Genomic DNA, 26,633 nt, shown 5'->3' on the forward strand with positions numbered 1-26,633 from the left:
TCACCTTTATAGAATTCTTCCTTGATCACCGGAATGGGGGGTGCGGGTCTATTGGTAGTTGTACCTCCTGTACAGACCGTTGTATGGCTGGAAGAGAAAGGACCCTGTATGGTGGTCATCACCAACTTTATACACAGAGAAGCAGGGCAAGTCCATACGCTGTTTAGGATATCTATTCGTTTGGGAAAATGGTAGGTTGACGTGTACAGCGTCAAAGAACTGTGTACAATGATGGGTATTACAATCACCCGGCGTCGCTGGGGGGACGGCAGATTGCGATCGAAACAAATCTATGGCTCAAGGAGGCTATTACTGACGGGGTTGCTACAAAACAATATAATAATGTACCGGCTAGCGGAGCTTCTACGTTTGCAGAGACTCAACCTAAAACACTTAGTGCCACTCCACCTGTGGTTTGGCTCCGAAGGAAACTGTCATTTGGGCGTGATAGTTTATGTCAGGCCTCGCCTCACACTCTAAAGCAGCACAAGCCACGGATATTGCAACTTCTTTATTCAACAGCGCAGCGTCTCATTTTGTACCTGACTTCTGGTTAGGCGGAAACATAATAATGCATCTTCACGTGATAAAGCAAGGAGCCTGTCTGAAATCTAGGAAGCGGCAGGAGCCCGAGCCCGAGTGCCTGACAGGGCGCCATGATATAGACTTGCCATCGTGCCGCCAAGGTCTCCTTGGTGAGAAGCTGCAGGGATAGCGCGCTGGATTGGGAGTCGAGAAGCATGCTTCCCATGATGGCGTCGGCTGACGTGAGGGTTCCACGAGTCATCTGTATTAGGAGGGCGACGGTCAGAGCGACGTGGGTTATAGCTATGCCGGCGCCGATTTCTTTTGCTCTAGTGGTGCTGCTGTGAAATGCTCCAAGGATGGCGATGAGTATGAGGACCATCTCCTGGGCCCAGACTGTGATACGGATGCCATCATCAGCGATGTTAGCGTCTATCTCGACCCGGCATCCGGCAGCGAGTTCTTGAAGATCGAGAGCTGAATAGTCGGTCGAGAAGATAATCGGGACGAACATGAGAGCCAAAATGCCGCAAATTGTAGCACCATAGCGGATAATGAGTACCCAGTGTCCATGCCCCTGAATCTTTCTCAGTGATTTCCAGTTGTCGTTTCCCCTGCTTCAAGCGTAGCAGCGAGGGCTAACTCCAGGGCAAAGTAAGGTTACTTGAAAGAAAAGAACGATCGTGATGAGTGCAGTCCTAGAGCCATCTAAACGGATCATTTTTGACGTTATCTCCAACCGGGTTAGCTAATGCCTTGACCTTGGAGTTGACAAAGAAAGACCTACGTTTATTTGCATAGTATCCAAGGTAACCAGCCCCCCAGAACTCCGACCCCGTTCCTTTACTTAGGTAACTTATATTAGGCAGGTAAAGCCTGAAATTTTTAAATGCTGTTGTATATTGAGTTGAAAAAGTTACGTACATTGCCAATTGCTTGATAATCGCCAAATTAAACCTCCGAAAGCTGCGGCCGGGCCTTTTGAGTGACGGAATTTACTCAAGGTTTTAAATGGTGACCTGGAAGCCTGCGTATCCGAAAAACCGAGAGGGGCTGCCATGAGAATAGAAAAGTCTTAAGTTAAATATTTGCTTTGATTTTGATTTCACTCACGACTGTGACTCAGGTAGAAGAAATGGATTCGATTGACAACGGAATTTGGCCATTCAGTGCGGGCTTGATTAATTTGGGATTGCACCTTCGAACAACTCAGTGGTTCCTCCCTTGGCAGAAAGTCTTGGGAATATTGGGTTGAACCTCAATGTTATACGATCAAAATCATCAGCGAGCATTAGCATTGATTGGATACCCCATGGAATATACCTTCGTATAATTACATGTACCCAACCCCACCTCCCCAAGACAAGTCCGACCTCTGACATCACAGCCACCTCAACCACTCTACCAACATCCCCCCCCCCCCCCCTCCCCGGGGGACGACAAAACATCATAACCACGAAACTTCACCTTTCGCCCCCCGTCCCCATCGCCAAAACCACCGCGATGCCTCTCACGATCGGCTCCATAGTCTGGGGCGTGCATGACGTCACCCGCGCCATCAATTTCTGGTGCGCCGCACTCAATTACAAACCTCTCCGCGAACCCGACGTCGACTGGGCCATCCTCGTCCCCGTCGAGGGTCCCGGCCCTCAGCTAGCGATTGATCTCATCACGTTCGGCACGCAGCCGCGGCAGAGACATCATTTGGATTTATATGCGGAGGATCAAGAGGCCGAGGTGGAGAGGCTGTTGGGAATTGGAGCGACGAGGGTTGAGAGGGAGTATCCGGAGGGAGCGGATTATGTGGTTTTGGTGGATCCGGATGGGAATCGGTTTTGCGTTGTTGATAAGGGGGGTTGATGAGAGAAAATGGGAGGTGGAAGGGGTGACAAGATGTCGGTAGTCAAAGAAAACTTGAAGCTTTTAAGCCAACATGCCGGACAACAAGCTGGGCTCCTTTGGAAGGCTTTTATTCGCATTTGGAACTCATGTCCATAGCTGTTTGGTGAAGTCGAACATATTAACTGAGCCTCAAGTTCTGACTACTTCTAGTTTGGTGGTAAAAACCAAAAAAAGCCCATTCCATTTCTTGCCTTTGGCTTACACTTAACAAGTGCAGCGAGGCAAGGGGCAAAGCGACTAATGCGAATCGACGGACGGAATCGCGTGCCAAGCCGCTGTTGGCGGCGGAGTTCGGCGGAAGCACGAAGAGCCGACCCACACATCCGGCACATTCGGCCGAACGGCCGGGCCAAGCCAAGATGCTCAGTTTCCGGCGCCCAGGTATAAGAGAGCGCTGGCTTCCTCCTTGTGTAATCTATTCTTTTGGTGTAGGACAAGATTACCAGCAAGACACGGCCACAAGAGAAAGAGAAAGGAAGAAAAGAAAGAGAGATGGTCAAGGTTGCTCTTGCTGGCGGCTCTGGCGGTGAGCGAGTACCCTCAGACGCCTTTTACGTTGCCTCCCGTCCACTGATTCATCCAAACAGATGTCGGAAGGGAGATCACCGACGCTCTTCTCGCAGCGGGAAAGCACGAGATCTTGCTTCTCTCCAGAAAGGTAGGGCCAATTACTAATTATTACACCCGGGTGAAATCCAGCATGGCTGACCTGGCTCAGGATGGACCTGTCTATGAGACGCGGCCGGGAGTGAAATGGGTCAAGACCAACTACGATGACCCGGATCAGTTGGCTGAGGTCCTGCGAGGAATCCAGACTGTGCTGTCGTTCATCGACATGGCGTCGGACAAGGGAACTCTGGCGCAGAAGAACCTGATCGACGCCGCTGTCTGCGCGGGCGTGAAACGTTTTGCGCCAAGTGAGTGGGCTGCGTAGGTGACGACCTGGAACCCAGTTTCTGTTTCAATTCTTGCTGACTCGATGCTTGTCACTTGACGTTGCCAGGTCGAGCATTCACCCCAGCATGCCTTGGTACGCCGCCAAGGGCGAAATCCGTGAGTACCTTGCCGAACTGAACAGGGATAACAAGGTAGATTATCTCATCGAACAGCACGTGCCAGGTCTGGAGGTATAGGAAAAACTAATGTTCATGACTGCCAGATCCTCGAGTACACGCTCTTCCAGCCGGGCCTGTTTGTGAACTACCTCACCTACCCGGACAAGTCGTCCAACCACATCACGCCGATTGACACTCCGTTCGACTTCGCCAACCGCCGAGCGCTCATCGCGGAGGGCGGTGATGAAGCCCGGATCAGCCTCATCACGGCCGAGGACCTCGCCAACGTGGTGGCCCGCGCTGTCGAATACGAAGGCGAGTGGCCCGTTGTGGGCGGCATCCGAGGCACCGACCTCACACTTGGGCAACTCATCGCCTTGGGGGAGAAGGTACGCGGTGGGTGTGGTTTTCAGGTGGAGAGGCTGAACCCGGACGACCTCAAGGCGACCACGGTCAAATCCTCGTGGATGCCGGAGGTGAGGCATCATTCTGTGACTCCTGAAGATGCAAAGATGCTTAGGCCTATGTTTGTCGCTGGAATCCTGCTTGGCATCGCGGCTGGGGCCTTCAGCGTCTCCGATGAGTGGAACCGGCTGCTGCCGGATTATAAGTTTAACAAGGCTGAGGACTTATTAGCCAACTTTTGGCGGGAGAAGCCGTAGGCGGCTTGGATAGATGTGGAGTTGTTGCTAGGGAATACTTAGTGTTGAGTAAAGCTTCATGTCATCCCGCTAATAGAAAACACAATTTCTTAGGAGCGCGTCGGTTCCGAGCCAACCTGAATCCTGAGCTCCTGTTCCGCCAAAAGTGTCCCAATTGGGCCCTGCTGACTAACGTAATCCACCCGCCATTTCGTCCGCCGAGATTCGGGGAAAACACGTTTCGTTCTTGTGCCTCTTGTAACTCCACCACCGTTGCTCCGCCAGACAGCCGGACGTGACCTATGACCTCTGTCGTTGTCAACCAAACCGTTGCCGGCTGTTTTCAAGCTCCCTGTCTGGCTACGTGCTAGATACCATTGGTCCTTGGCAATGGGATTATGAAATGGCGGGTCCGGCGGAGGCGGAGCACGCAGCTGAACGGCCGAGAAAGAAGGTCCGAAAAGGCACTCGGAGCTGCTGGGAGTGCAAGCGCCGCAAGGTCCGGTGCACATTTTCCGGGCCTGCCGACACCCGCTGCGCGGGATGCAAAAGCCGCGGAACCGCGTGCGTAAGCCAGGAATTCCCCGACGAACCCGCGTCAGCACAACCAGCGGGGCAGAAGCCAGGCCTCGAAAGCAGGCTGGGCCGAGTCGAGGTGCTGGTCGAACGGCTGGTCGAGCAGCAACTTACCAGGCCCAGAAATGGAAACGACGGCATCGACCTTGTCTCAAAGGTATCGCCAGACGAGCTCCCGCCACCGCCAATAGGTCCCGATAACCAAACCCCGCCGGCCCATCTTATTCCATCCACTCCCGTCGGCGCCGTCGCTCCTGGAGCACAGGGTACACGAGCATCTAATAGTGCCAAGTATGAGGATCTCTCTCGCAAGCTATACGCGGCTTGGCCCTGCCAACGCGATCTCGATCAAATTCTGCGAGCGCCAGGCGGGACCTCGGTATTTCTCCTACAGAAAATAGGCTACACCAATGACCTAGACTCCACAACACCACGGGACCTCCTACGGCTGCCGCCGTCAGGATCTCATCCTGTCCTCATCGCACAGAAACTCCTCCTCCTGGGCAATTTTCTGCAGGGGATTCCCTCTGAGCATACCAGCGTCAGCTGCCGGCGGATCAAGTCTCAAGTGACCGAAGCGGCCGAGCTAGTGACGGGCAACGACGAACACGCCAATTCTATCGAGCACATCGAGTGTCTCATGATGCAGAGCATGTACCAGGACAACGCCGGCAATCTCAGTCGCGCTTGGATCTCCATTCGCCGGGCAATGACCGTAGCGCAGATGATCGGCTTGCACCGAGGTGGTGGCAGTGCCATGAAGCCCAAGACGCTCGACCCGGAGGCCCGCCAGCGTATCGACCCGGAGCAACTGTGGTTCCGCCTGGTCAATGCCGACCGGTATTTGTCCCTGATGCTGGGCTTGCCGCTGGGCTCACCTGACAACATCTTTGCCGCCCCGAGTGCCTTGGAAGGCCGCACACCCGTGGAGCGCATGCGGCGGCTGATCTGTCTCGCCTCAGGGCGCATACTGCAGCGCAACAGCGGCGACGTGTATGACCTCGCCGAGACACACGAAGTCGACAGGCTGCTGCAGAAAGCATCCGCCGCCGTGCCGGCGCAGTGGTGGCTGATGCCCGAGCTCGCCGCCGGAGACTCAGACAGCCTGCAAGGCCTGGCGCTACAAGACACCGTGCGCCTCATGGACCAGCTGCTGCATTTCCATCTCCTAGCGCGACTGCACCTGCCCTACCTCCTGCGCTCCCCGGTGGCGGACGGCCAGTTCGATCCCAGCCGCGCCCACGCCCACGCCCACGCCCACGCCTACACGTACAGCAAGATCACGACCGTCAACTCCAGCCGCGAGGTGCTGGCCCGTTTCGTCGCGTTCCGCCACGCCCGGCCCACTGGCCTGTACTGCGCACACGGCATCGACTTCCTCGCCTTCATCGCGGCCGCGACGCTCTGTCTCGCGCACGTCGAGGCCTGGCGACAGCACCACAGCACCAGCACCGACGACGACTCTTTCAACGGAGACAGCACGCTGACTTTTCTCGCCCACCAACGGCCGCACGACCGCGCGCAAATCGCCCGCGCACACTGCATCATCGCCCGCAGCGCCGCCGAAGCCGCCGCAGCCAGCGAGGAGGAAGAGGAGGACGTCGGCATCAGCGGGTCCAAGACCAAGATGGCCGCCATCCTGCGCCGCCTGCTGCTCATCGAGGAGGACGCGGCCCAGGGAGGGAGGTACCGGGCTTGTTCGCGGCCGTTGGGGCCGTCGCCTGCGCAAGATACGATGACGACGGCAACAACAACAACGACGGCGGCGGCGGCGGCGGCAGCTGGGTTTTGTATTGACGGTAACGGGAGCGACAGCGGCAGCGGCGGTAGGAATGGTGACGAGGCGGAGGAAACGGTCGAAGGGATTGACGTCGGGCGGGTGGACGAGCGGGGCACGGGGGTGCGGATTTTCGTGCCGCATTTCGGAACTATTAGTATTGACGTGGAGAATATGGCTTGTTCGTCTCAGGGGGGTCTAGATCTAAATCTACGAAATGGGGCGACTGGTGGGGGTGGGGTATTAGGAGAAGCTGCGGGCGACAGCGGTGGTGGTTACGGTAGTGATAGTGGTGGTGCTGTGGACGATGTGGACGGTGGCTTTTCCTGGGCGCTGCAGGGCGTGGATATGGCTTTTGAAAACCTTATCCGCGGTGTGGCCGAGCACGAGGATGCCACTGCTGCTGCTGGGGGGCAGATATGGTCGGTTGACGGATGGATGAGCTAGCAACCAGGATGAGGGCTCCTGGAACATTACCAACACTTAAACTAGTGACTGGGTGTTTCGGAGACTGTCTTGATTGTCGGACACAACAGAATCAGGGTCACCGAGTACGGTTGTATCAGTCAATGGTCGTGCTCCACCGCCCGGCCAAGCTCTCCTCGGTCTGTTGAAGGCTGGTAATTGTGGCAGGAGAAGGCGTCGTCTTGGAAATATCGCTACTATGAGTACTGGCAAGATATGAAACCGCTCGCTGCGCCCGGCTTTGTTATTATGTTAGCGTTTCGGACAAATCGAGCCCCAACAGCATTTTGCACTTTCTTGCAGACGTAGTCCGCCCCACAACCTCGAGCTTTATACTCATCATGGGCTCAAGAAAGATGGGAGGTCTAATTTGGTGCCTTGGTCCTGGACCCATTTAACGTCCATATCAGAACACCATGCACCCTAAAGCAACCTCAAGCAACCTAAAAAAACAAGGCGCTGAGACCTGACGCTCTCTCCAGTAGAGGCTCCGTCACATAACATTCCTTCGAACATCCTCGCACTCTGTTGAAGTCGATGACGACTTGAAACTCACAGATGGCGCAGCGGACAAAAGCCACGAGACGGTGCTGCCAGACCGCTTGTAGCTCGGTACGATAAACTGAGGATATGCTCCTTGAGCCGCGAAATCTCGTCAAAGTGCAGCGTCCCATCGTATCCTCCTCCGCCATTACCACCGCCACCACCACCAACACCACCACCGTCGTTCACATGTCCCCGCGACGATGTGAACGGCCGGAGTAGTTTCCCCTCTGCCACCTTCACCCGCTTCATATCACACTCGGTCGTCTTATCCCTGCTCGTCAGATTCGTCGTGTCGATCACCAACGGCGCCAGCCTAGCGTGACCCGCGCCGCCGCCCGGGCTGTGCGCCACATAACTCGACAGTCTGTTCTCCGTCTTGCCAACTCCACCGTCCGGACACCTTCTTATACTTATTCCAGCACTGAAGACTCCCACTACCACCGCACACCTCAAAACACACACGGAATCCCGCATCCCCATCCTGCGAAACTGCACCCTCGTCCCCTCGTGGCGATCCACACACCCAATTACCACATTCTTGCTGCCACTGTGAGAAAATCGGGCGGGAACTCGCCGGTGAGAACGATTGTTGTTGATCACCAGCCAGCGGGTTGTGGGCTGGGGTGCTGTTGCGGGTGCCGTAATTAGGCGTAGAGGGAGGTCGGAGCAGAGGGAGAGGAGGTCTGTTTTGCTTTCCCTGGGGGTGTTTGTAAGAGCAAAGCCATGATCAAACTCGCAGGGTCGAATAAGACGTTGATCATTCCAAGACCCATAACCCTTGAACACATTCCGTGCGCTTGGACTCGCGGTTAGTCTCCTTGGACCAACACGCGAAACTTTCTGGTTGTCACAGAATGAAACGGGATAAAGTAATTCTCAAAGAGCAAATCCTCAAGCCCGACATCATACGCTTGCAAACGATCGCCAAACCGATGAAATAGTGTCCCGATAGCGAGGTAGATCTCGCACATGGCCAGTGGCTGACCAAGACACACTCCACTGCCTCGTGAAAAGGGTGCTAGCAGCCTTTCCCTGTAGCGTACCACGTCGGGATTGTTGTCGAGCCACCGCGACGGGTCAAAGGTGTCAGGGTCCGGAAATGCGGTGGGGTCGCGGTGCATGAGGTAGCTGGACGTGGAAATCACACACTCTAAAGAAATGTTAGAAGATTAATAAGGAGATGAGCCTGATACTCACCCCCTTCGGTATCGACGCCGTTAAACACCACACTATCTTCGGCTACTACGTTCGGCAGAGGATGAATAACCCCGTATACACTACAGCCACCAGGTACGGAAGCCGCTCCAGTATATGGTAATCCAACTGAGTAGTTGGGTCAACGCTGGGAGAAGCTTCGGCGAGCTCGGCCACGAGTCTAGCATGGATATCGGGGGTTTATAATACCAAAATATACAGATAGACATAACGTTCTGCCGCGCCCGTAAGTCCATACGCCTCGTAGACAATATGTTCCAAGGGTAGTGGACGGTAGTCCTCGTCAGCGTCTGAAGACGGCCTGAGGATCGTGTAGAAGATACTGTCGGTGGGAATAATGCCGGTATCTAGTTCCTCCATGACTTTCTTTATCTAGCTTTCTGCTTTCCGCGACTCAGCATCAGCAAATCAACACAGAATAAACAAGGAAAACATGGCCCACCAACTTTGCGCCTATCAGCCCAGTAACAAGCGGATTGATCCTTTTCGCCAGCCACTACGGCATAATGACCCTGCATTGGCCGCTGTAGAAAACGAAACACACGCAAAAAGTAAACCATAGGCGTCACGCCGCGTATCAGCTTGTTGAAACACTCCCCCATACCCGGGTATCAAGCGAGCGGAAGCAGTTCTCTGACCCAAAGGCGTACTCAGTAACCATATCAACAGCCAGCGCCCGCGTGCCCGTGCTAACGTCGCTGGGAACGCCTTGCCTCGATTCGAGAGTAATTCGATCATATAGCTTAGCAACCTTGGCCTGCACAATATCCTCCTGAGCGAGCACAGCCCGGCGCGGAAAAGGGGGGTTAAGGATGCCCCGGTGGTAGCGATGCTCCTCGTTGGGGATAGTGCTGAACACGGTCCACGGGGCGCCAACAAGGGTGTAAAAAGTCCGCGTCCCTGTAATGCTGAGAGGTCATGGAGTAGATCTTGTCGTAGTGCGCCGGGTCGGCAAGGAGTGCCTCGTTTGGTGTGATGCGGATGACGGGGCCATATTTTTCTCGCAGGCCCTCAAACTGTAGGTAAAGAGCGCCGTTGCCGCCAGCAAAGTTGTGGTAGAAGCGGTATAGCTCCGAGATGGAGGCCCAAAAGGGGCCGGGGACGTGGGCGAGTGGATGCAAATAACGGCTGTAGATGACTCGGCTGATCAACCACGCGGCAGCCAGGGAGATTCTGATGAGAATCGGGGTCTGGGACGAGATTTCCCCAAGAAGGCCGATGGGCGTCATAGTGCGAGTGAGTCAAAGAGAAGACAAAGTGGTGCTCGATATTGAGCGGGAGAGAGGATCTTGTAGGTATTGTTGTCCCGCCGTGGGGGATCACTTCATTCTCACATTTGAACGCCTACCATTGGGCGCCATGCTGGCGGGGTAGCATGTCCGAACCTCAATGCGGGCTAGACTAGCAAAGTGGGAATGGTTACACGAACCAAAAATATAAGAGTAGGTGGCATTGCGTTACAATGATCGACCCGAGAGTTACAATATTCTTCCCCAGCACGATGCAGAGCGTGTGGGACTCGAGACGTGGTAGTTAGTTGCTTCAGGTTGCTTTAGAAGCATTTAGGGGATTTGTCTCAGCATTTACTAGAGCAATCAAAATTATTGAAGCAGCGGTGGGAAATGCTTCCGCAACGTTTGCGTAGTCATCGAAAACATGACGTCTAGGTATGCACAATTGCAAACTAAGAACCGAAGAATCTGGTCCATTTTTATAACAATTTGCCGCAATCACTCTACCTACCCTCATTATCCATCGCACATACAGAAGTCAACTTAGATTATTTCAAAGAAATCGAAAGCCTCCTCACTGGTCCCTCTCTCTTTGCTTCTTTTGCTGACAAGCTCCCCGTCCATGATTCTGTGGACATAGCTTTCAGAATGGTTAGCTTTTAATGAAATTTTCGTAGGGTGGAATTTTGAATCACTAACCATTCGCCGATGAGGGTGTGGGAGTTCCCAAACTCCCGAAGGACGAAAGGGACTGTTCCTCCCAGGAGCACCGCAGCTACATCACCCGCACGCGCGTTCGGACCGCACAATCCTATGTACCCATTGTGCGTCCTGAATATAGCTTGCCCAACGCTGTGACAAGTCATGTTACTGTATACCGCTCGGTGAATGTACTCGGCTTGAAGATAAACCATCATAGCCGCTATTCCTGCAGCGGTCTCTGGGGGGAAAGGTCTTGGAAAATCAACGTCGTGGCCGATTAGTTCTTCCGCCGTCATGCGGTTTACGTCCTTCGCGAGGCGCTGAATCTCATTGGGATACAGGCCGATTTCATCTCCTACTTGTAGATTCCAATGTCTGTCAATAAGAACAGTGCGCCAGTACGCTTCGGCGAGTGATTGGCCCGAGGGAGGATACGTCTTCTGTCGAGCACCGTGACCGTGTAACCCGCAAACTTTCATCCATACAGTGGTAAGAACATCCCAGTTTCTCGGGCGCAGAATCGGCCCGGTCTCGACAATAACATCGACAATGACCCCTCGCACCCTGAGAGTTGGATCTTCTCCAGGCTTCAAGGTTCCAAATCCCAGCGGGAACGTGGACCTCCGAGTCAAAGCCGCATGGAAGAGATTTTTGTCCTCCGGTGCATTTGGAAGCTCCCCTTTCTGAGCGTTCACTGTCCCACTAGCGTGCAGCTGTTCGTGTTGCTCTGATTGGCTTCTAGACGGCCCTAGCGAGATGATGGCGTCATACATTGAGAAAGCTCCCATGCTGATATTTGAGTGTAGCTCGATTACACTAAGATTCAAAGTCCAATCCGGGGTCCAGGAGGGCAGGATGAAATCTGGTGGCTGTTCGTCCAGCCGTCGAGGCGGTCGAGCTGTTATTACGCTGAGTGTCTGAGTGCTGGTGATGAAGAACTGGGCTAATCGGACGTAAACTTGGCGTATCGACATGGTATAGTCTGGAACTATGTGTATCCTTTCTGGGCTCTCCGGTGGGAGCATGCTAAGAACAGCATAGATGCGATCCCGAGGGTTCGTGACCTCAAAGTCTCCAGTCAAAGCTAGCAACCTATCGAGCGTGATTCGCCGTTGTGAAGTAACTGAGCATCCTCTTGTGACCGCGGAAGGCAAAATGAAGAAGGGAAGCGCTCCGAAGGCGTGCATGGTCAGAATGAGCGTGTTCCGGACTTGGTGCCAAGGGGCGTAGGTAGTCGCCAGGTCGTTGTGGCAGCCAGGCCTATGGCGGTGAAAGTGACAATTTTTGATTGTCATAGATAACCATGTACGCAATTGCGACCAACGGACGGTTTGAGAGCCTACGTAGATGGAAAGTTTGGAGGCAAGCACCGCTTCTTGTAGGACCCATAACCTTCTCCACCATGGACGGCAAAGAAGATCGTTCAGGAGCTCCACTTGGCTAGCATACCATACTTCAGATCCAACTCTTGACATCTCACCAATCTTCTCGTTAAAGTCCGGGTATAATTCGTGCTGCGACTTGCGCAACCAGATTATCAGCTTCCGCGCACTGACAATGCTGAATCCAAGCGGCGGGCTTGACGTTAGCACAGGATCTACCCCAGTGAAGTCGAACTGATCCAGCGCTGATAAGTTATCGCAACTAGCTGACTCCTCTCCCAGCCAAACAATGACTTCACTGGCATTCCTGTATATGTCATCCATCTGACCGACCTGGTGTTGCTTTTCATCATTGTCGCGCTGGTTGATGCAAATTGCATCAACCCACATCAGTCGGTCCCAGCACCCTGACCTCTTGCTGCGAAGACTCCGTAATGCGCCTTCTAGTGATTCTGTGACACTGATCCGAGATCCGTTCAACTTAATAATCCTCAGATCGTCAGGGTCGCCCCAAACATAGGACAGGGCGTCATAAACAGGGCGGTCGTTGACACTGAACTCGGAGAGCGAGCACTCGATAACAGAGAAGGATTGCTGCGGCGGGCATGGCAGTATCTGAATGAGCCGTATATTCCTCGGGTCTCTGAGTTTAGAGTAAACGCCTGAAAACGGTGAATGGTCGTCTGACGGTCCCCTGGTAATTTCCGATGGGTGCAAGTATAGCTCCTTGGTCAAGATCAGATCTTTCCACTTCTGTGGAAGCAGAGGAAGGTACTCGTCGGCGAAGCGCCGCCTGTAAGTGACGGCTGGTTCATTAGGCCGCAGAGACACAAGATCGTCGAAAGCCAATCTCGAGACCACCATTGCTGCGTAGACGTAATCGGACTCCTCCGTGTACGGCGAACCGGACCGAAGACTTGGCTTGACATTGCATCTTCGTCCCGATCTGTCGAAAAACAGTCCCTGCGGATGGTACTCAATATTCCATAGTTTCTCGAATAAATCCCCTGTCTTGACAAGCGGGATAACCCCAGTTTCCCACATCCCTAATTCGTGGAATTTGGCGTATTTGCCGCGTAAAGAGCTTGGCGATGGAGGCATGGCGGCTTCAACGCTGAGACTAAAAATTATCACAGTGGTGGGATCGAGACGCTAAATGCGTTGCTAACCGGGCATGCTGTTGTTTCCGCTCGGTCTTAGTCCCGTCCGCTCTTCACAAAGGTGAACCGCCAGCGTTGCCCAACGGCCACACTTTGGGCAAGAATCAAGCCCATCTTGACATCAAACAGTACAGGTGCTTACAGCGGCTCTCCCGTGCGCTGGCTCCTCCCGAAATCAGAAGTTTGGAATGATCTTCACCGTTGGCACACCATGCGCATGGATATGTGCATTGTATTGGGCAATAAATCCTCCGATTCCTACTGTCAAGGCTGAGTGGAATCGCCCGCAATTTTTGTTGCGCTGGACAGCGAGTCCTGAAGCGTGATGAAATGTCTCGCCCGTTGACACATTTGCCACGTTGAACTGTTGTGTGCCCTAAGTGCATGGGGTGGGCACTGTCTTACTCCTTCCCCATTGGCTCTAGACTACCTAGTCGGCGTCGTAACCTCGTGCAGTTATTGCCAGCCTACCAGCAACGTGTCAAATCAATACGGGAGCCAGCTGCACGACGATATTCACATGCAAGCCAGCGAGTTGATAGCCTCGAGCCTTAGAATGTTTCCTATGCATCTGAATCATCTGATAGATCGATCAATGCTTTGGATTGCTTAGTGGCCTGTCTCTGCCAAGAGCCTCTGCCGCGTTGGGCGCATCCGACTGGCAAGGACAGCTCCTTTACGTCATGAGGGCTTGTTGGCCCGTTTTCGAGCATTCCTTGACAATTTGCCTAAAGCACCCAATGTGATGGTACTTTACCTGACCTTTGGTTTGATACCTTAACTACCCTCAGTACGTGAATGTGTCATGGAAATGAGCCGAGACCAAACAGAGACAGCAAGCCCCGTTTGCCTCACGGGGCTGAGAGCATCGCAAGTTCTCGGTCACTGCGTGAAATACATTTCGGTTCGTTCTCTTTCTTATTTTTGGCTGCCAGTATAGACCTACTCACCGCGGTTTATAAGTGACCTAAGCCGACCCACAGAAGTTCCTCGGTATCAACTTCGTCCACCCTCCAGCTTTGGGAGCAGCAACTCCCATACCATATCTTCACCGAGAAGCAATACGACTCTCACCGCCCCACCCAAGACAACATCGGCGTTTCCCTTCCAATTTCCAGTCTCCTTGTGTAGGCGGACTGTCGAATGATGGATTCTGCTGAAGGGTCTCAGACTCTCGTAGGTTATTCTCAGCCATGTTTACGGCCCAGTCATTGCCCGAATTAGAATATTGTAAAATGACCATTTTTCTCCCATTTTAGGCGTCAGAGCTTTTAGAGGTATTGCCCCTTAGCGTCGCGATTGACGAGGGTGAGGCGACATGGAGTTTCAAGTCCATCAATCCACTCCCGCCAGACTCTGGGGCCGGCTCAAAGGACGCCTCGAAGAACCCCGAGACTGGCCAGGAATGCAAAGTCAAGGAGCTTTACGAAGGTCCAGAAAAGTGCAAGTGCTGCATTAACTGGGTTGAGGGCTGGCCAAAGGACTACAGGAACGACATCGAAGAACGAGAAGAAACCAAGCGCTTTGCGCTGATCACACGGTGGGCCAAAAACCATAAACCAGGAAAAGCTCTCAGCCTCCATTCTCTCACCGTCCAAAGCCCCCATCTGAAGTCTATCTTGGGCGCCGTGTTTAAGGGATATGGGTATATTTGCACCTCCTTGAAGCAATTGGTTTTCGAGGCTCCCTTTTACCCCTTTGTACATGAGTGGAGCACCCTGGCAAGTATGGAGGGTAGAATGGATGACTACGACTGCAGGAAACATCTGCAATTACTGCTAGAGATTCTTCGTGATGCCTTGGAAGATGTTATTACAACCACCGACGACCTGAAAAGGAATGGGGTGGTCAGTTTCGAGTATCTATGGTCAATCTTCAGGCCTGGTACGGAACTATACACCCTGGACGACGGTCACAACAATATTTCGAAGCTCGTCAGGATGGAGTACCGTGAGGCCACACACGAAAAAGAAGCCCACTTGGATCTTGAAGTACGCCAGATAGCCTTCGACGGGAAAGTCTTTGGTTACCATACGACGCACAGGCAGATTGGCAAGTTTGAGGGCGTGAAGAAAATAACTGATCTTGACATCTTCCCAGCGGCTCGCCACCCTCGAAACGCTGAGGTAAAGAAAGGGCTAGTGGAAAGGGGTAAAATATTCAGAGAGCTACATTCAAGTGGCAATCCTCATTTATCATACAACGGACCATTAATGCAGGTAGTCAGAACGTGGAACGGCTCTCGCATCAAAAAGCACAACGTCAGTACCTCTTTAATCTCAGCCTCAGACTACACCCCTTCCTGTTCTAGATAATTGACCTTCGTCACAGATTGACGAACGGGTCATCATCGATCCCTTCTCCCTTCCGGACAGTGACTTCGATCTGAAACCTCTAACTGAGGAGTCGCACGAGCCCAGAGTTAATGGGACAGACATCCGGGATGGATTTGGCCAAAACATAAAGAGCTCACAAACATTGGTGTGTGTTTCTCTCCCCTTCCGCATTATTAAAGTGGAAAGTCTAAATTTGATCCATATAACAGGAATCTTCATCAGGCAGTACTTCACAAAAAGGTAGGCTAACCTTTCAATGACATACTGGTATTCCTTTCCAGGAATCGCTCTCTTCTAACCCATCAAAACCTCTAGTGAGCCACTCAAGCAGCCCTACCGATAATGTCCTACACCTGTTCAGAGACCAGGTGCACGGCTACTCTCTTAAATCAAGGATCTGGGGTACGATTTCTTGTTTTGTCCCATTGCTCTACCACCATATCCGATAAAACATCTGACTAACTGATTAGGTTCTTTTTACGTCGATGGACTTCAGGATATCAAATGGAACGAGAGCGCAATTGACCGCCTCAGGATCCCAGAAAAACAGAAGGATATCATCATACGTCTCACAAGAAACCACGTCGCAAACAATGACAAACCTGGTTATGTGATTGAAGGAAAAGGTATGGCATGAAACCTTGCTGGAGATAATACTTGGTAACCTGCTCACTAAGCTTTGTCATCCAGGGCAAGGAGTCATCATGCTTCTTGAGGGACCACCTGGTGTTGGGAAAACTTTGACAGCTGAGGCGTGTGAGTAGTCGTTGAAGGAATGTTCCTGAAATGCGGCTGACAGTGCGTAGTAGCAGAGAAACTCCACAAGCCGCTTTACGTGGTTGGAACTGCTTCCCTCAACCATGATCCAGAGGAGCTGGAAACAAGCCTTGATAAAATCCGGAAGCTCGCAGACCGATGGAATGCGGTGTTGCTGCTCGATGAAGGCGATGTTTTTCTTAAAACACGGAGTGACGGCCAGTTCATGGTGAATAACGTTGTGGCTGTCTTTCTCCGGATGCTCGAATACTACCGTGGCGTCATGGTTATCACCACCAACAGGGCCCGGTATCTTGATAGCGCCGTCAACTCTCGTATGAACCTGCGGTTAAGATATCGCAAGCCAGGCAGGGAAGCGCGACGAAGCATGTGGGAAGACTGCGTCGAGAGCTCGGGGATGCACACACTCGAGGACCGCCACTTTGACCGACTCAAGTGGTTCAAGCTCAGCGGGCGGGAGATCAAGAATATTGTTGGCACAGCTCAATTACTTGCGGTCGGCCGAGAGGAAGGCCTTAGCATTCATGATATCTGCAAGGTTTTGAAAGCCCAACGAATCAACATTTGGTCACGGCGGATGGACTTCTTCCGAGCAACTTGAAGCCATGGCACTAGGTCCAACAAGCACTTTGAGCTCTTCAGTAAGGGAGTAGGACATTGTGATGTGGGCGGCTATCGGATGCAGACAATGAGATTGAGATGTCATATGCCTACTACTTTACCCCATCTATCTAGTTAAACTACGAATATTTGCTTCCCTCGCTTGTGCTAATACAGCTACCAACGTAACTCTCTCCGCCACTTCTCTAACGCAACGAATTGATCCTCGAAATCCTACTTCCAAGCATCAGCCCCATGCTTGAGCTCCCAACCAAAGCTTCTTTAATACCGCTTCCAACATCGCCTGTATCCGTAGGCTGCACTTAGTTTCCAACACATGCCTGACGCACTTATATCCCAAAGACTCTCGACCGGCGTGCACTGCACCTATTGGGGTACTGTAGCTAAGCATAGCACAATGTGTGTAGATGTGATAAGGAACCACACAAACACTCTCCACCGACCATTTACCCTTCGAAGTGGGGTAACGACGAGTGAAGTTTTGCTTAGCGCGCTTGCGAGTAACATGAACGTCCCGGTAAGGAAACTTAAAAACAATAATTATACTACGAAAGTTTTGCAGGTCTATGTCGTAGATATGCTTGCCAAACCTTCGGGAGATGCTGAGACTATTGAGGATAACTGAAACAAGGAACGAGATCTAAACAAAATGTTAGCAAATCCAGGTATTATAGAGCTCGGGCAGTTAATAATACAATAGACGGGCAGGACATACCTATGATGTGATTAAGATGTATTTATCCTACCACAATTTTTGACGTCCAAATAGCTTGCAATATCCGCGCAAAGGCTAGAACGATGGCGGATATGCTCGTAAGCAGCCAGAGCGTAACATTTATGTGCGTTCCTTGATCCCGGCCGAGCTCCATTGAAGGGCCTCGAGGTTCTGGCGTTATGTAAATCGAAGAGAAGCGAGTTCCGTCGCGTCAAGCTATAGGTCTGTAAAAGGGCAGAGAAGTCGGGGCTGGTGGTTTTGAAGAAATAGTGTCTATTTGGCTTGGTTCTTGGGAGACCTTTTCTGTCGATGCAAGCAAGGTCTATGAAATGTGATTGTCACAGACACCAATCGAGCATACATTTCTGGCTACGTCCATTTAACATAATTTGCGAGGAAGTCTGTGCGAAAAAATTAACCTTGCAGGTGGCCTAATTGCCGGCAGGTCTGTCCGCAATGTTGCAAGGTAGATATTGCGGAGACGACGATGGGATTTTCTCGCGTAAGAGCAATTGGAGCAAGGCATCTCGAGAGCAACGCTGTCCGAAGGATGGTACCTTCAGGGGCAGAGCAAAGAAACGGTAGATTGGAGTGTGGGAAGAAGAAAGCGGCACAAGGGGGACATGGCATTATCCGCGCCACGGGCTTTGCCTTTGTTAGCCTCTCCTCTCCGGCAGCATCACCATTCGAATCAGTTACATACCCTGGACGGCAGCAGCGACAAACAGGTTTATAAGTATAAGCCACTAGGACCAGGATCCATCCGCTTGCTATACGTCCTACCTGGAGAGAACGAGGACCAAGACCTGCAAGGCGTGGTTGTCCAAGCCCCGCACACCCTGGAAAGGCGTGGATCAGGCGACAGTTACCGAGCGTTATCCTACGTCTGGGGCGCGGATGAGCGAACAGAAGAGCTGATCACGCCGGATGGCCTCATCCACATCACTCCTTCGCTGAGCGCGGCGCTGAGACACCTACGGCAACGGACGATACCGATCATATTGTGGGCGGATGCCGTGTGCATCAACCAGAGTGACAACGCCGAGAAAGCGCAGCAAATTCGGCTGCTGCCGACGATCTTTCAGAATGCCGAGTTCACCTATGCTTTTTGGGCAGGCTCTGATATGGAACGCTCTAATGACAGCGCTATAAAGATGCTGGCGCAAGTGCGAGCCAGTGCTAGACCGCAAGAACTCAGGACGAAACGAGATTTTGGGTCTGAAAGCGAATCTTCCGAGGATGAAGATTGGGCACCTGAGGAGCCGGAGCTGACGGTTAGGATTCCGCGGTCTTGGGGGGGACAAGGTTATGCCTCTCCCAGAGGACTCCGTATGGAGCTGCATCGAGGCGCTGTTTTCCTGCCAGTGGTTCCAACGCGCGTGGATTCTCCAGGAGACGGTGGCGTCGGCTGATTTGCTGGTGGTGTGCGGCCACTCACTGGTCAGCTGGAGCGGGCTCCAAATCGCGGTGGAGATTGTCCATCGTGAAGCCCAGGCCTCGGAACACGAGACAATGATCCGCATCAGGGCAAAGCTGGAACCGTTCATGGCGCTCGCGGCGCAGCGCGAGTGGGAGGCTCGGCAGCATCGCTGGGCATTAATTTCGCTCCTCGAGCAGTTCCGCCACCTGGAGTCGACGCTACGACGTGATCGCTTCTTTGCGCTGCTTGGACTGGCCTCGGACGCCAACGACCCCGAGTTTGAGCCCGACTATAACAGTCCCCTGGAAGCCATCGTGCTCAGATATGCCAGAGCGTTTGTCCGTCAGAGGAGGGGCATGCAGCTGCTCTACCGCGCGGGACTGAACGCGCACTCGCACCGCTTTCCGTCGTGGGTTCCAGACTGGACAGAACCGAGGCCGGATTGTCTCTATGAGTCCGACCAGAGGGCTGCCCTGTTTGACGCATGTAGGTCGCAAGAAGCGCAGATTAGAGGGTCGGAGGATACGGATGAGCTGCATCTTGGCGGGTACGTGGTGGGCATTATTGCGCGCGTGAGCGCGGCGTCCAACACGGAGGCGGAGTGGAAGGAATACCTTACCGAGGTCGACGCCATGATTGACGAGGCGAGCCTGGCTGTAGTGTCAGACAATCGTGAGCATCTAAAGTGGAAGGTGCCCATTGCCGGCGTAGAGTATCCCAAATTCACCACCCTAGGGGCTGTCGGCTTGAAGCCGTCGTACGGGGCACTGAAGGAGTTTCTCAACATGGACGCCAACACGAGTAACAGGAGTGCTGGTGGCAGTAGCCCCTTAGCGGCGCACACGGCTTACCTTGCACGGGCGGATGCTGGCTCACTTCGCAAGCAGAGCGCGAGCTACACTTCTGTTCTCAAGGACATCGTGGCCGGATGGAGGTTTGTTGTAACGGAAAATGGGTACGTTGGCGTAGCGCCGCGGTTGGTCAAGGCTGGGGATACAATCACGGTCATGAGAGGCGGACTGGTGCTGTTTGTGCTGTGTAAGAGTGAGGAGAGGCAGGGGGCTTTTAGACTTGTTGGGGAGTGCTATGTCTATGGGCTTTATGCACGGCGAGGGGCTTGCATTGGATGATGTTACGGAGCTGGAGTTTTGTCTTCATTGAACAGTTGGACATCCTAGGTAAGGGGGAACCAGGGTTTACCTGCCTGGTAAAACGTATATGATGAATGAGTGCTCAGTTTAGAGAAGATTGGGGTTGATGGAGGTACGAATTTAGAGGCTGATTTATATCACACCCCAGCTAAGGGTTGTTCAATAGCCTTGGGGAGACTGGAGTGAAGATATAGAGATTTCTCCCCTTCGCCCGGATTATGGGGGGAGTGCGAAATGGTAGGGCTACGTTTGTTTTAAAACGGACGTATCCGGATTCAGGAACGCTGCCGGCGGGATCCGATTTCTATCGGAGGGCACCCCGGCACAAAGTACAGCGAACGGCGCGACAAGATGATACACTAGAGCGATCACTATCTGTATCACTTTCTCCGACAGCCAGGTTTCGCGATCTCTCTAGAGTGACTAAGGTAGGCTAGCCTCTGAGCTTCAATAACAATTCGACGCCGCTTTCCCTCCTCCGGATCAAGGTCACTACCTATTCCTCATCCCAACTGGCGAGCAGTAATACCTAGCAGATACACCGCGGTTCACACTTCCTATCGAAAATACCGTATACATGTAGTCGCCAAACTCCTCTCCGCGGTCGTTCCCCACACTCTAGTACCACTGTGCCGGAGGCTCAAGCGTGTTGATCGGCAATCCCTTGTGTTTGTTCTTGCTGGAACCATAGAAAGCCCGCAGGTCGGCAAGGTCTCGCTTCTGCACGCGGTACTCTCTCAACACGGCGTGATAGTTCATCACTGAATCCTCATTCTTTTTCCCCCAGGGCACAGAACGAGGCTCCCACTGAGCCACAAACTCGTGCCGCAGCCCTAGGATGTGGCCAATCTCATGAGCCAAAACATTGGTGAGATACCTGATCCGATACACAAGGTGCGATCTTCCGCCGGTCCAACGTTTGGGAAGAACGAACTTGCCAAGATATTAGGGGCGTTATTTGCCATGTCGGTGTATACGACCCTGAAGGTGGCCTGGTGGTCTGGTGGCCAGGGTACGCATGCTTAAAGGCTACGCCCGCGTTTTTCCAAGCGTATGTTGCTTCGGTCAGCTTAGCGGCAGCGTATGCGGCCAAGTCAGAATCCGGGAAGGTGTTGGTGCAGAAGGTATACCGCAAGGTCGAGCCCGCTACCCATCGCTGAATACTTGCACCCAAACCGATTCGAAGATGAGTGCTTTCTTGACTAGCAGGCGACTGCAAAGAGCATTGATAACACCAGCGGGCTGCTTGGGCCATGCTAGATAGAGCATCATATGGTTGGGGTGTTGGGCGTGGTCCCTTATCATTACATATATCTGGTGTTGGTGTTAGCAGGCCAACGTTAAAGCTACTGGGCTGTTAACAGGTGTGACAAGGTAAGGAGTGAATGTACCTCTCATGATGCCTGTCGAGCACGCGTGAAGATCGACGGAGAGAACTTAAGAATTGAAAGGGATCTAGCGCTGTCCATCAGTGAAGTGAAATTTTACCCGAAAAAGAATGGTTCTCTTCCGAGACCTATTCGCTTCCTAGCCTTTATACGGCTCAGCCCCCGCGTCCTATGAGGAGACACATCAGAGTGTGCAGTGTTGCCATGAAAACGGAGCCGGGAGCCATATCGGAGCTGCCATTGGTGTGTCTGACCGCCTTCCATGTTCCGCGTTTCTCGCACTTTTCTCACACACCGCTAATAATTTGCATCTCGTTGTTACCTCTAGCTTACACAGCCCATAGACCAATACGCCGTCGGTTTTCCGTGATGGGTTTCCAAATGGTGATTGCGTAAAACAAAGATGAAGCTCGTAACCTATCGCAACCATGTCGCTCAGCTGTGACACGGTGCAATTGCTGCTCTGCAATTGCGGTTCTGCGTTTGCAACAGGAGCGCATTTCTGCATGGGGCGCTGGACGATCTGCGGCTTCTTTCTTTAGGGCCCGTTTGGCTGCAATTCTCTCCAGGGTCGGATACCGAGGATCCAATCAGGTTCTGTCGATGCAGCCTAGAGCAGGCAGGGTTAGGTAAGGTAGGGTTTCCGCAGGGTTTGTAGCTATCGGTGAAAACCTCTACTTAAGTCCTGCTCGTTCACGGACAGGAATCTGATCTGTAATTTTTGTTCCTCGAAAGATCTAGTCTGTTTCTCTCTGACCGCACTCAATTGCGTCGGGCTTTTGCACTCACGGCAGGCTGCTCCGCGCTAACTCAAAAAGTCGACGCGGGATAGTGTATATGAAGCGGCGGGAAGGACATAACGCCCTGTCCGTCGGGTACCAAATGGCCCGGATAATCACCGGACCGCGATGCCCTCCTTTGTGATTATCTGATGCCACGAGGCTCAGTCACTTTTACATTTCTTGGCAGCAGTTGCTGGCGACATATCAAGGGGTCGGCTGGCGCGGTTGGCCCTCTGTAGGGCTAGTCGCCGCCCGCATAAGTGCGAGAGATGCGAGATCGTAAATAAGATGGCCACCAGCAAGTAAGATCGTTAATGGTGAAGAGGTAATGCCGACGGTAATACTACCTCGCGAGAAAAGGGGAGGTATCTTCATTGCCTGAGGTAGACTGTATAGCCCAGCGTTGGCAATTCCGAAATGCTGGTAGGCACCGTCATGACCTACAAAGGCCATTATGGTACCCAGCCGGACGTTTTAGTATTACCAGTATAGAAGCTATTGCCGGCGCTAGACAATACGGTCAACGTAGGGCAACATCACGACCGAGACCGCCCTGCTCCAGCTGGGTATATCGTCACTAGCAAAACTGTCACGAAATGACCGCATTCACGACCGAGATAGTCTCAGGTGCTCAGACTCGCTCTGTGGTGGTTGATATGTACCCAATATGATTACTATATGTCTCCTGTGCTCAACTTGCACACAAACGTTCCTATGAATCGTTCTTTCTATACCTTCCGCCCTTCAACAGCGCTGTTTTATTGGCAACACGATAGCAACAATCTGCCTTGATAACTAGGTCTTTTATACCCCCCCCTATAACAGCGGGCCCCAAGTCTATAAGCCATAGTTTTCTAGCCCGGAATAGAGATCCTTCCGAAGCCATCTCTGGAGCTGCTTTACATCTACCTCTGTAGGGCGCACGCGGTCCAGTACAGAGCGGTACCGGCACGCTACAGGACAATGCAGTTGAAATCTATAGCGTAAACGACCATAACGATAACCGATCCGATACTTCTTTCCTGTCAATTAACGAGCTTCTAACTACAGTATATAAAAAGGTCGAATCCGGCAGTGATATCGGTATAGGTGTACACCCGAAGTCCCTATCCCTAGATTAGTTATTATACTGATACACCGAATAGGAGATAATGTTGACGCCTCTTGTAGTACTAGTAATAACAAAAACGTAAAGAAGCCTTCGGACACTAGTAGAGCTGTTCTAGACAATAAATCTGTATCCGACTAGTAGTGCCAGAGACATAGCCCAGGGTGTTCTCCAGAGCCCTTATCTATCTCACCCGGGGTTCTACAAAAGAAGCCAGCCCAACTAGATCCAGCGAACTACACCACAGGTAAGCCAGGACAGGCACCTACTCCTGACAAAACTCTATACAATACCACCGTTCTAGAGACGACTAGTATCTCCCTTTCCAAACACAGGGCTAAACACCATAGCCATAGACTACAGCACGATCCTCAGCCCTCCGCAGAGTTATACAGAAAGACGTCTAATCGAGATAGCACTATATACCTTGACAACAACAAGTGGGATAAGCAGTTCCCTTATTCACACAAGGCAATACAGCATCGTCTGCAAGCTAGACGTACCAACAAGAGTATATATAAGGCTACAGAACCTAATCAGCCGAAGCCTGTTCTAGAATCGTACAGTTGAGCCCAGAATCCATATAGCACCGCCTAGCCTCAGGGTTAAAAACAGTAGCAGTCCGATAGCCGCCACCTCTCTCAGCACTCTGATCATTCCAATAACAGCGATCAGACAAGCAATGCAGAACCCTATCTGTTACGTGTCAGAGGCCAGCACTGCAAAGCAGTGTCTGGGCCCACATCCCGTCAGGGATGACGGCCCAAGGGTCATCGCCTACGTCTATAAAGACCCCCCAGATTTGTCCCCAGAGGACCTTCACTGAATCAACCATCATCATATCTTACTTTGTCATAGATCATGCCAGTGTTCATGAAGTGCCTACCTCAGCGTCAAGGTTGACGCCCTTGAGGTCATCAGTTACGGGACCAAGACGGAAACCCCGTAACACTATCATCCTCTAGTTCCAAACGGCAGAGGAGGGCAAAACGAGGAGTGTTCTGCCATACCGCCACAAGCACAGGAGAGTGTCAAAAGGATCAGGTGCTAGTCCAAAGGGTCAGGATCACAGGATCTAGTGCAGGAGCCAAGCTCATGTACTCTAGTCAGCTAAAGCAGGCTGACTGTGCCACTGTACAGACGTTATCCTGTACGGGTATCTCGTCTATAAAAGGAGCAAGCTCTCCAGCAGAGATAGAGAGCAGAGATGAAGATAAGACACACAAAATCCTGAACTGTCATTTCCCCACGATTCAGAGGTGCCGTGTTTCCGACAGCTCTCAACCTTGGACCTGTATTCTTCCATACTGGGATTGGCCATATCGCGGACGAGATCTGACAGGGCCAGGTTGCCAACATGTTTTTGGTCCACGTCCACTATAACCATACGCATCGTACCCTAGAGGGGCCATCCATTTACCTGAGGGTGACACTCTCCCAGACTTGACTCAGTTTATACGCAACTTTAATAGGCACAAATGAGTCATAATCTAAATCCGCTGCATTCCTTCCTGGAAGAATTGGGTTTTGACCGCGAATACACGACATCATACGAGCATCGTACGGAATGCTCTAGGCAGCTAGTATTGGATGTATAGCCTTTGCAGAGGGTTCATTCTGAAGCTCATCTTCCGGGGCGCCATATCTGGATACTTGGGCTCACCAGTCGCCAAAAATGGCGCTTGCGCCTGCATCACGGCCGTTTTGCACATGTCTCGGCGCCGCAGTGGATATCATGTGGCCATGAGTGGGAGCCGTGGCGGTGGCAGGGAAGGACCGGATTTCCGCCAGACTCAGGGGTATAGATACCGCATTCCTTGGCATTTACCTTCCCAGTGGGCCCATTTTCACCCGTAATCATACGAATGGAAACACCAGCCCGATGGCTACCTACCTCGTGAGGCCCATCGCTCTATAACGAAGTATTTTCGCGATACTGGAATGTTCGAAGCGAACATTCCAGCCGTAAGCTGGAAACAAACGTGGACAGTAAGGATGGATGGTATCGACAGCTCCCAATATCAAACTGCTGTCTAATACCTTCAGCCAGCCCCAGTCAAGACGAAGCTGAGCAACTCACCAATCAGCTTTTGAGGGCCTACCGCTTCAAGAAAGTTAGCCAGCGATGTACTTATGCAGCTTTCGTAGCACGACCAAGCCACCGGTGACGGGGTTGCCCGCCGTCCACTGATCTTCGGCCGTGGCGTCCACATTTGGCCTTTAGTGCCGTTGGGGCCTATACCGTGGCTTAATATTATTACCTGTAGGAAAGTGACCACATGTATCATGGCTGACCATGTAGAACATCATTCCAGTTATTGAGCTATAAACTACTTGTCGCATGACATATTTTCAATTGTCATAGTTTTCTCCTTCCCTTTAACTTTGGTTAGGAGCCTGATCGTGACATAGCGTCGCACGTCGAGACAAGGAGCTAAGGATGGAGGGAGCTAATAACCATCTCGCCAGGAAGTTCCTTTCTTGCTGTTGCTCGTAATCGTAATGATTGCCCTTCTTTGGTCGGTGAGTAGAATGTGTATAATACAGTCATACCTCCTGGTTTCGATGTAAAAATTGTGAGTGGATGTACGTGCCTTTTTCATATACCGCGTCCTATATTGCACGTTCTGTGTCTGCGAATTGGGCTCAAGGCGTTACCTTAAACACCACACTACGCTACACCACTTCCTCCACGCCTATTCGTCACGGCTATGCCGCAATCGGAGCGCCTTGAGCGACCCCTTACTTCGACCCCTTCATTACCGCCTAACCACATAGCCATTAGCCATCACGGACGCACGACTTTGCCTCTCTTAAGTTTTCTCCTTTCCTTGCTCCACACTTCTCTCATTATGCCGACCTGGTTCCTCCCTCCCGAGCCAGGTGATGACGCCGCAAGCAGATGATACTATCAACAGCAAGATAAAGAACGTTGATTTCCGCTCCATTCAACCTTGAATACTCTCTCATCCCGACGCCCAGGAGCGGGGCTACTTAGTTGCCTGCTTTATCATTCACCCGGAAGTGATTCTTGTCATACCAAATAATCCATGTCCTCGCCAACCATCTCCACCTGTTACCCAGATTCAGTCTTCGAGCCTATCGCTGGCGTCTCCCGGTCCCGGATCCGGCCCACCATCATTCTTCCAACATGCAG

General features: G+C 52.3%; 8 protein-coding genes across 8 annotated transcripts; 5 read left to right on the forward strand and 3 right to left on the reverse strand.

The window, feature by feature from the left end:
* Positions 1–553: 553 nt before the first annotated feature.
* Positions 554–1,246, reverse strand: MFIFM68171_05825 (uncharacterized protein; the record flags this gene model as incomplete). The annotated part of the gene is made up of 2 exons (XM_071061245.1): positions 554–1,102; positions 1,190–1,246. 2 exons carry the CDS (start codon positions 1,244–1,246, stop codon positions 554–556), a joined length of 606 nt encoding a protein of 201 aa, XP_070917346.1.
* A 782-nt stretch (positions 1,247–2,028) lies between these two features.
* On the forward strand, positions 2,029–2,385 carry MFIFM68171_05826 (VOC domain-containing protein; the record flags this gene model as incomplete). The annotated part of the gene is made up of 1 exon (XM_071061246.1): positions 2,029–2,385. The coding sequence occupies one exon, from the start codon at positions 2,029–2,031 to the stop codon at positions 2,383–2,385; it is 357 nt and encodes a 118-aa protein (XP_070917347.1).
* A 534-nt stretch (positions 2,386–2,919) lies between these two features.
* On the forward strand, positions 2,920–4,144 carry MFIFM68171_05827 (2'-hydroxyisoflavone reductase; the record flags this gene model as incomplete). The annotated part of the gene is made up of 5 exons (XM_071061247.1): positions 2,920–2,953; positions 3,015–3,085; positions 3,146–3,357; positions 3,431–3,515; positions 3,587–4,144. 5 exons carry the CDS (start codon positions 2,920–2,922, stop codon positions 4,142–4,144), a joined length of 960 nt encoding a protein of 319 aa, XP_070917348.1.
* A 382-nt stretch (positions 4,145–4,526) lies between these two features.
* MFIFM68171_05828 (uncharacterized protein) lies at positions 4,527–6,923 on the forward strand (the record flags this gene model as incomplete). Its single annotated transcript, XM_071061248.1, has 1 exon — positions 4,527–6,923. The coding sequence occupies one exon, from the start codon at positions 4,527–4,529 to the stop codon at positions 6,921–6,923; it is 2,397 nt and encodes a 798-aa protein (XP_070917349.1).
* A 1,373-nt stretch (positions 6,924–8,296) lies between these two features.
* MFIFM68171_05829 (uncharacterized protein) lies at positions 8,297–9,062 on the reverse strand (the record flags this gene model as incomplete). Its single annotated transcript, XM_071061249.1, has 3 exons — positions 8,297–8,637; positions 8,685–8,764; positions 8,941–9,062. The coding sequence occupies 3 exons, from the start codon at positions 9,060–9,062 to the stop codon at positions 8,297–8,299; spliced, it is 543 nt and encodes a 180-aa protein (XP_070917350.1).
* A 446-nt stretch (positions 9,063–9,508) lies between these two features.
* Positions 9,509–9,931, reverse strand: MFIFM68171_05830 (uncharacterized protein; the record flags this gene model as incomplete). Its single annotated transcript, XM_071061250.1, has 1 exon — positions 9,509–9,931. One exon carries the CDS (start codon positions 9,929–9,931, stop codon positions 9,509–9,511), a length of 423 nt encoding a protein of 140 aa, XP_070917351.1.
* Positions 9,932–14,321: 4,390 nt separating this feature from the next.
* Positions 14,322–16,892, forward strand: MFIFM68171_05831 (AAA+ ATPase domain-containing protein; the record flags this gene model as incomplete). Its single annotated transcript, XM_071061251.1, has 7 exons — positions 14,322–14,354; positions 14,438–15,439; positions 15,510–15,659; positions 15,796–15,916; positions 15,985–16,140; positions 16,205–16,270; positions 16,321–16,892. 7 exons carry the CDS (start codon positions 14,322–14,324, stop codon positions 16,890–16,892), a joined length of 2,100 nt encoding a protein of 699 aa, XP_070917352.1.
* Positions 16,893–18,751: 1,859 nt separating this feature from the next.
* On the forward strand, positions 18,752–20,208 carry MFIFM68171_05832 (uncharacterized protein; the record flags this gene model as incomplete). The annotated part of the gene is made up of 3 exons (XM_071061252.1): positions 18,752–18,901; positions 18,951–20,002; positions 20,091–20,208. 3 exons carry the CDS (start codon positions 18,752–18,754, stop codon positions 20,206–20,208), a joined length of 1,320 nt encoding a protein of 439 aa, XP_070917353.1.
* Positions 20,209–26,633: the final 6,425 nt, after the last annotated feature.

The sequence above is a fragment of the Madurella fahalii genome, assembly GCF_045866475.1.
Source record: "Madurella fahalii IFM 68171 DNA, scaffold_3, whole genome shotgun sequence".
Taxonomy (NCBI): Eukaryota; Fungi; Ascomycota; class Sordariomycetes; order Sordariales; genus Madurella; species Madurella fahalii.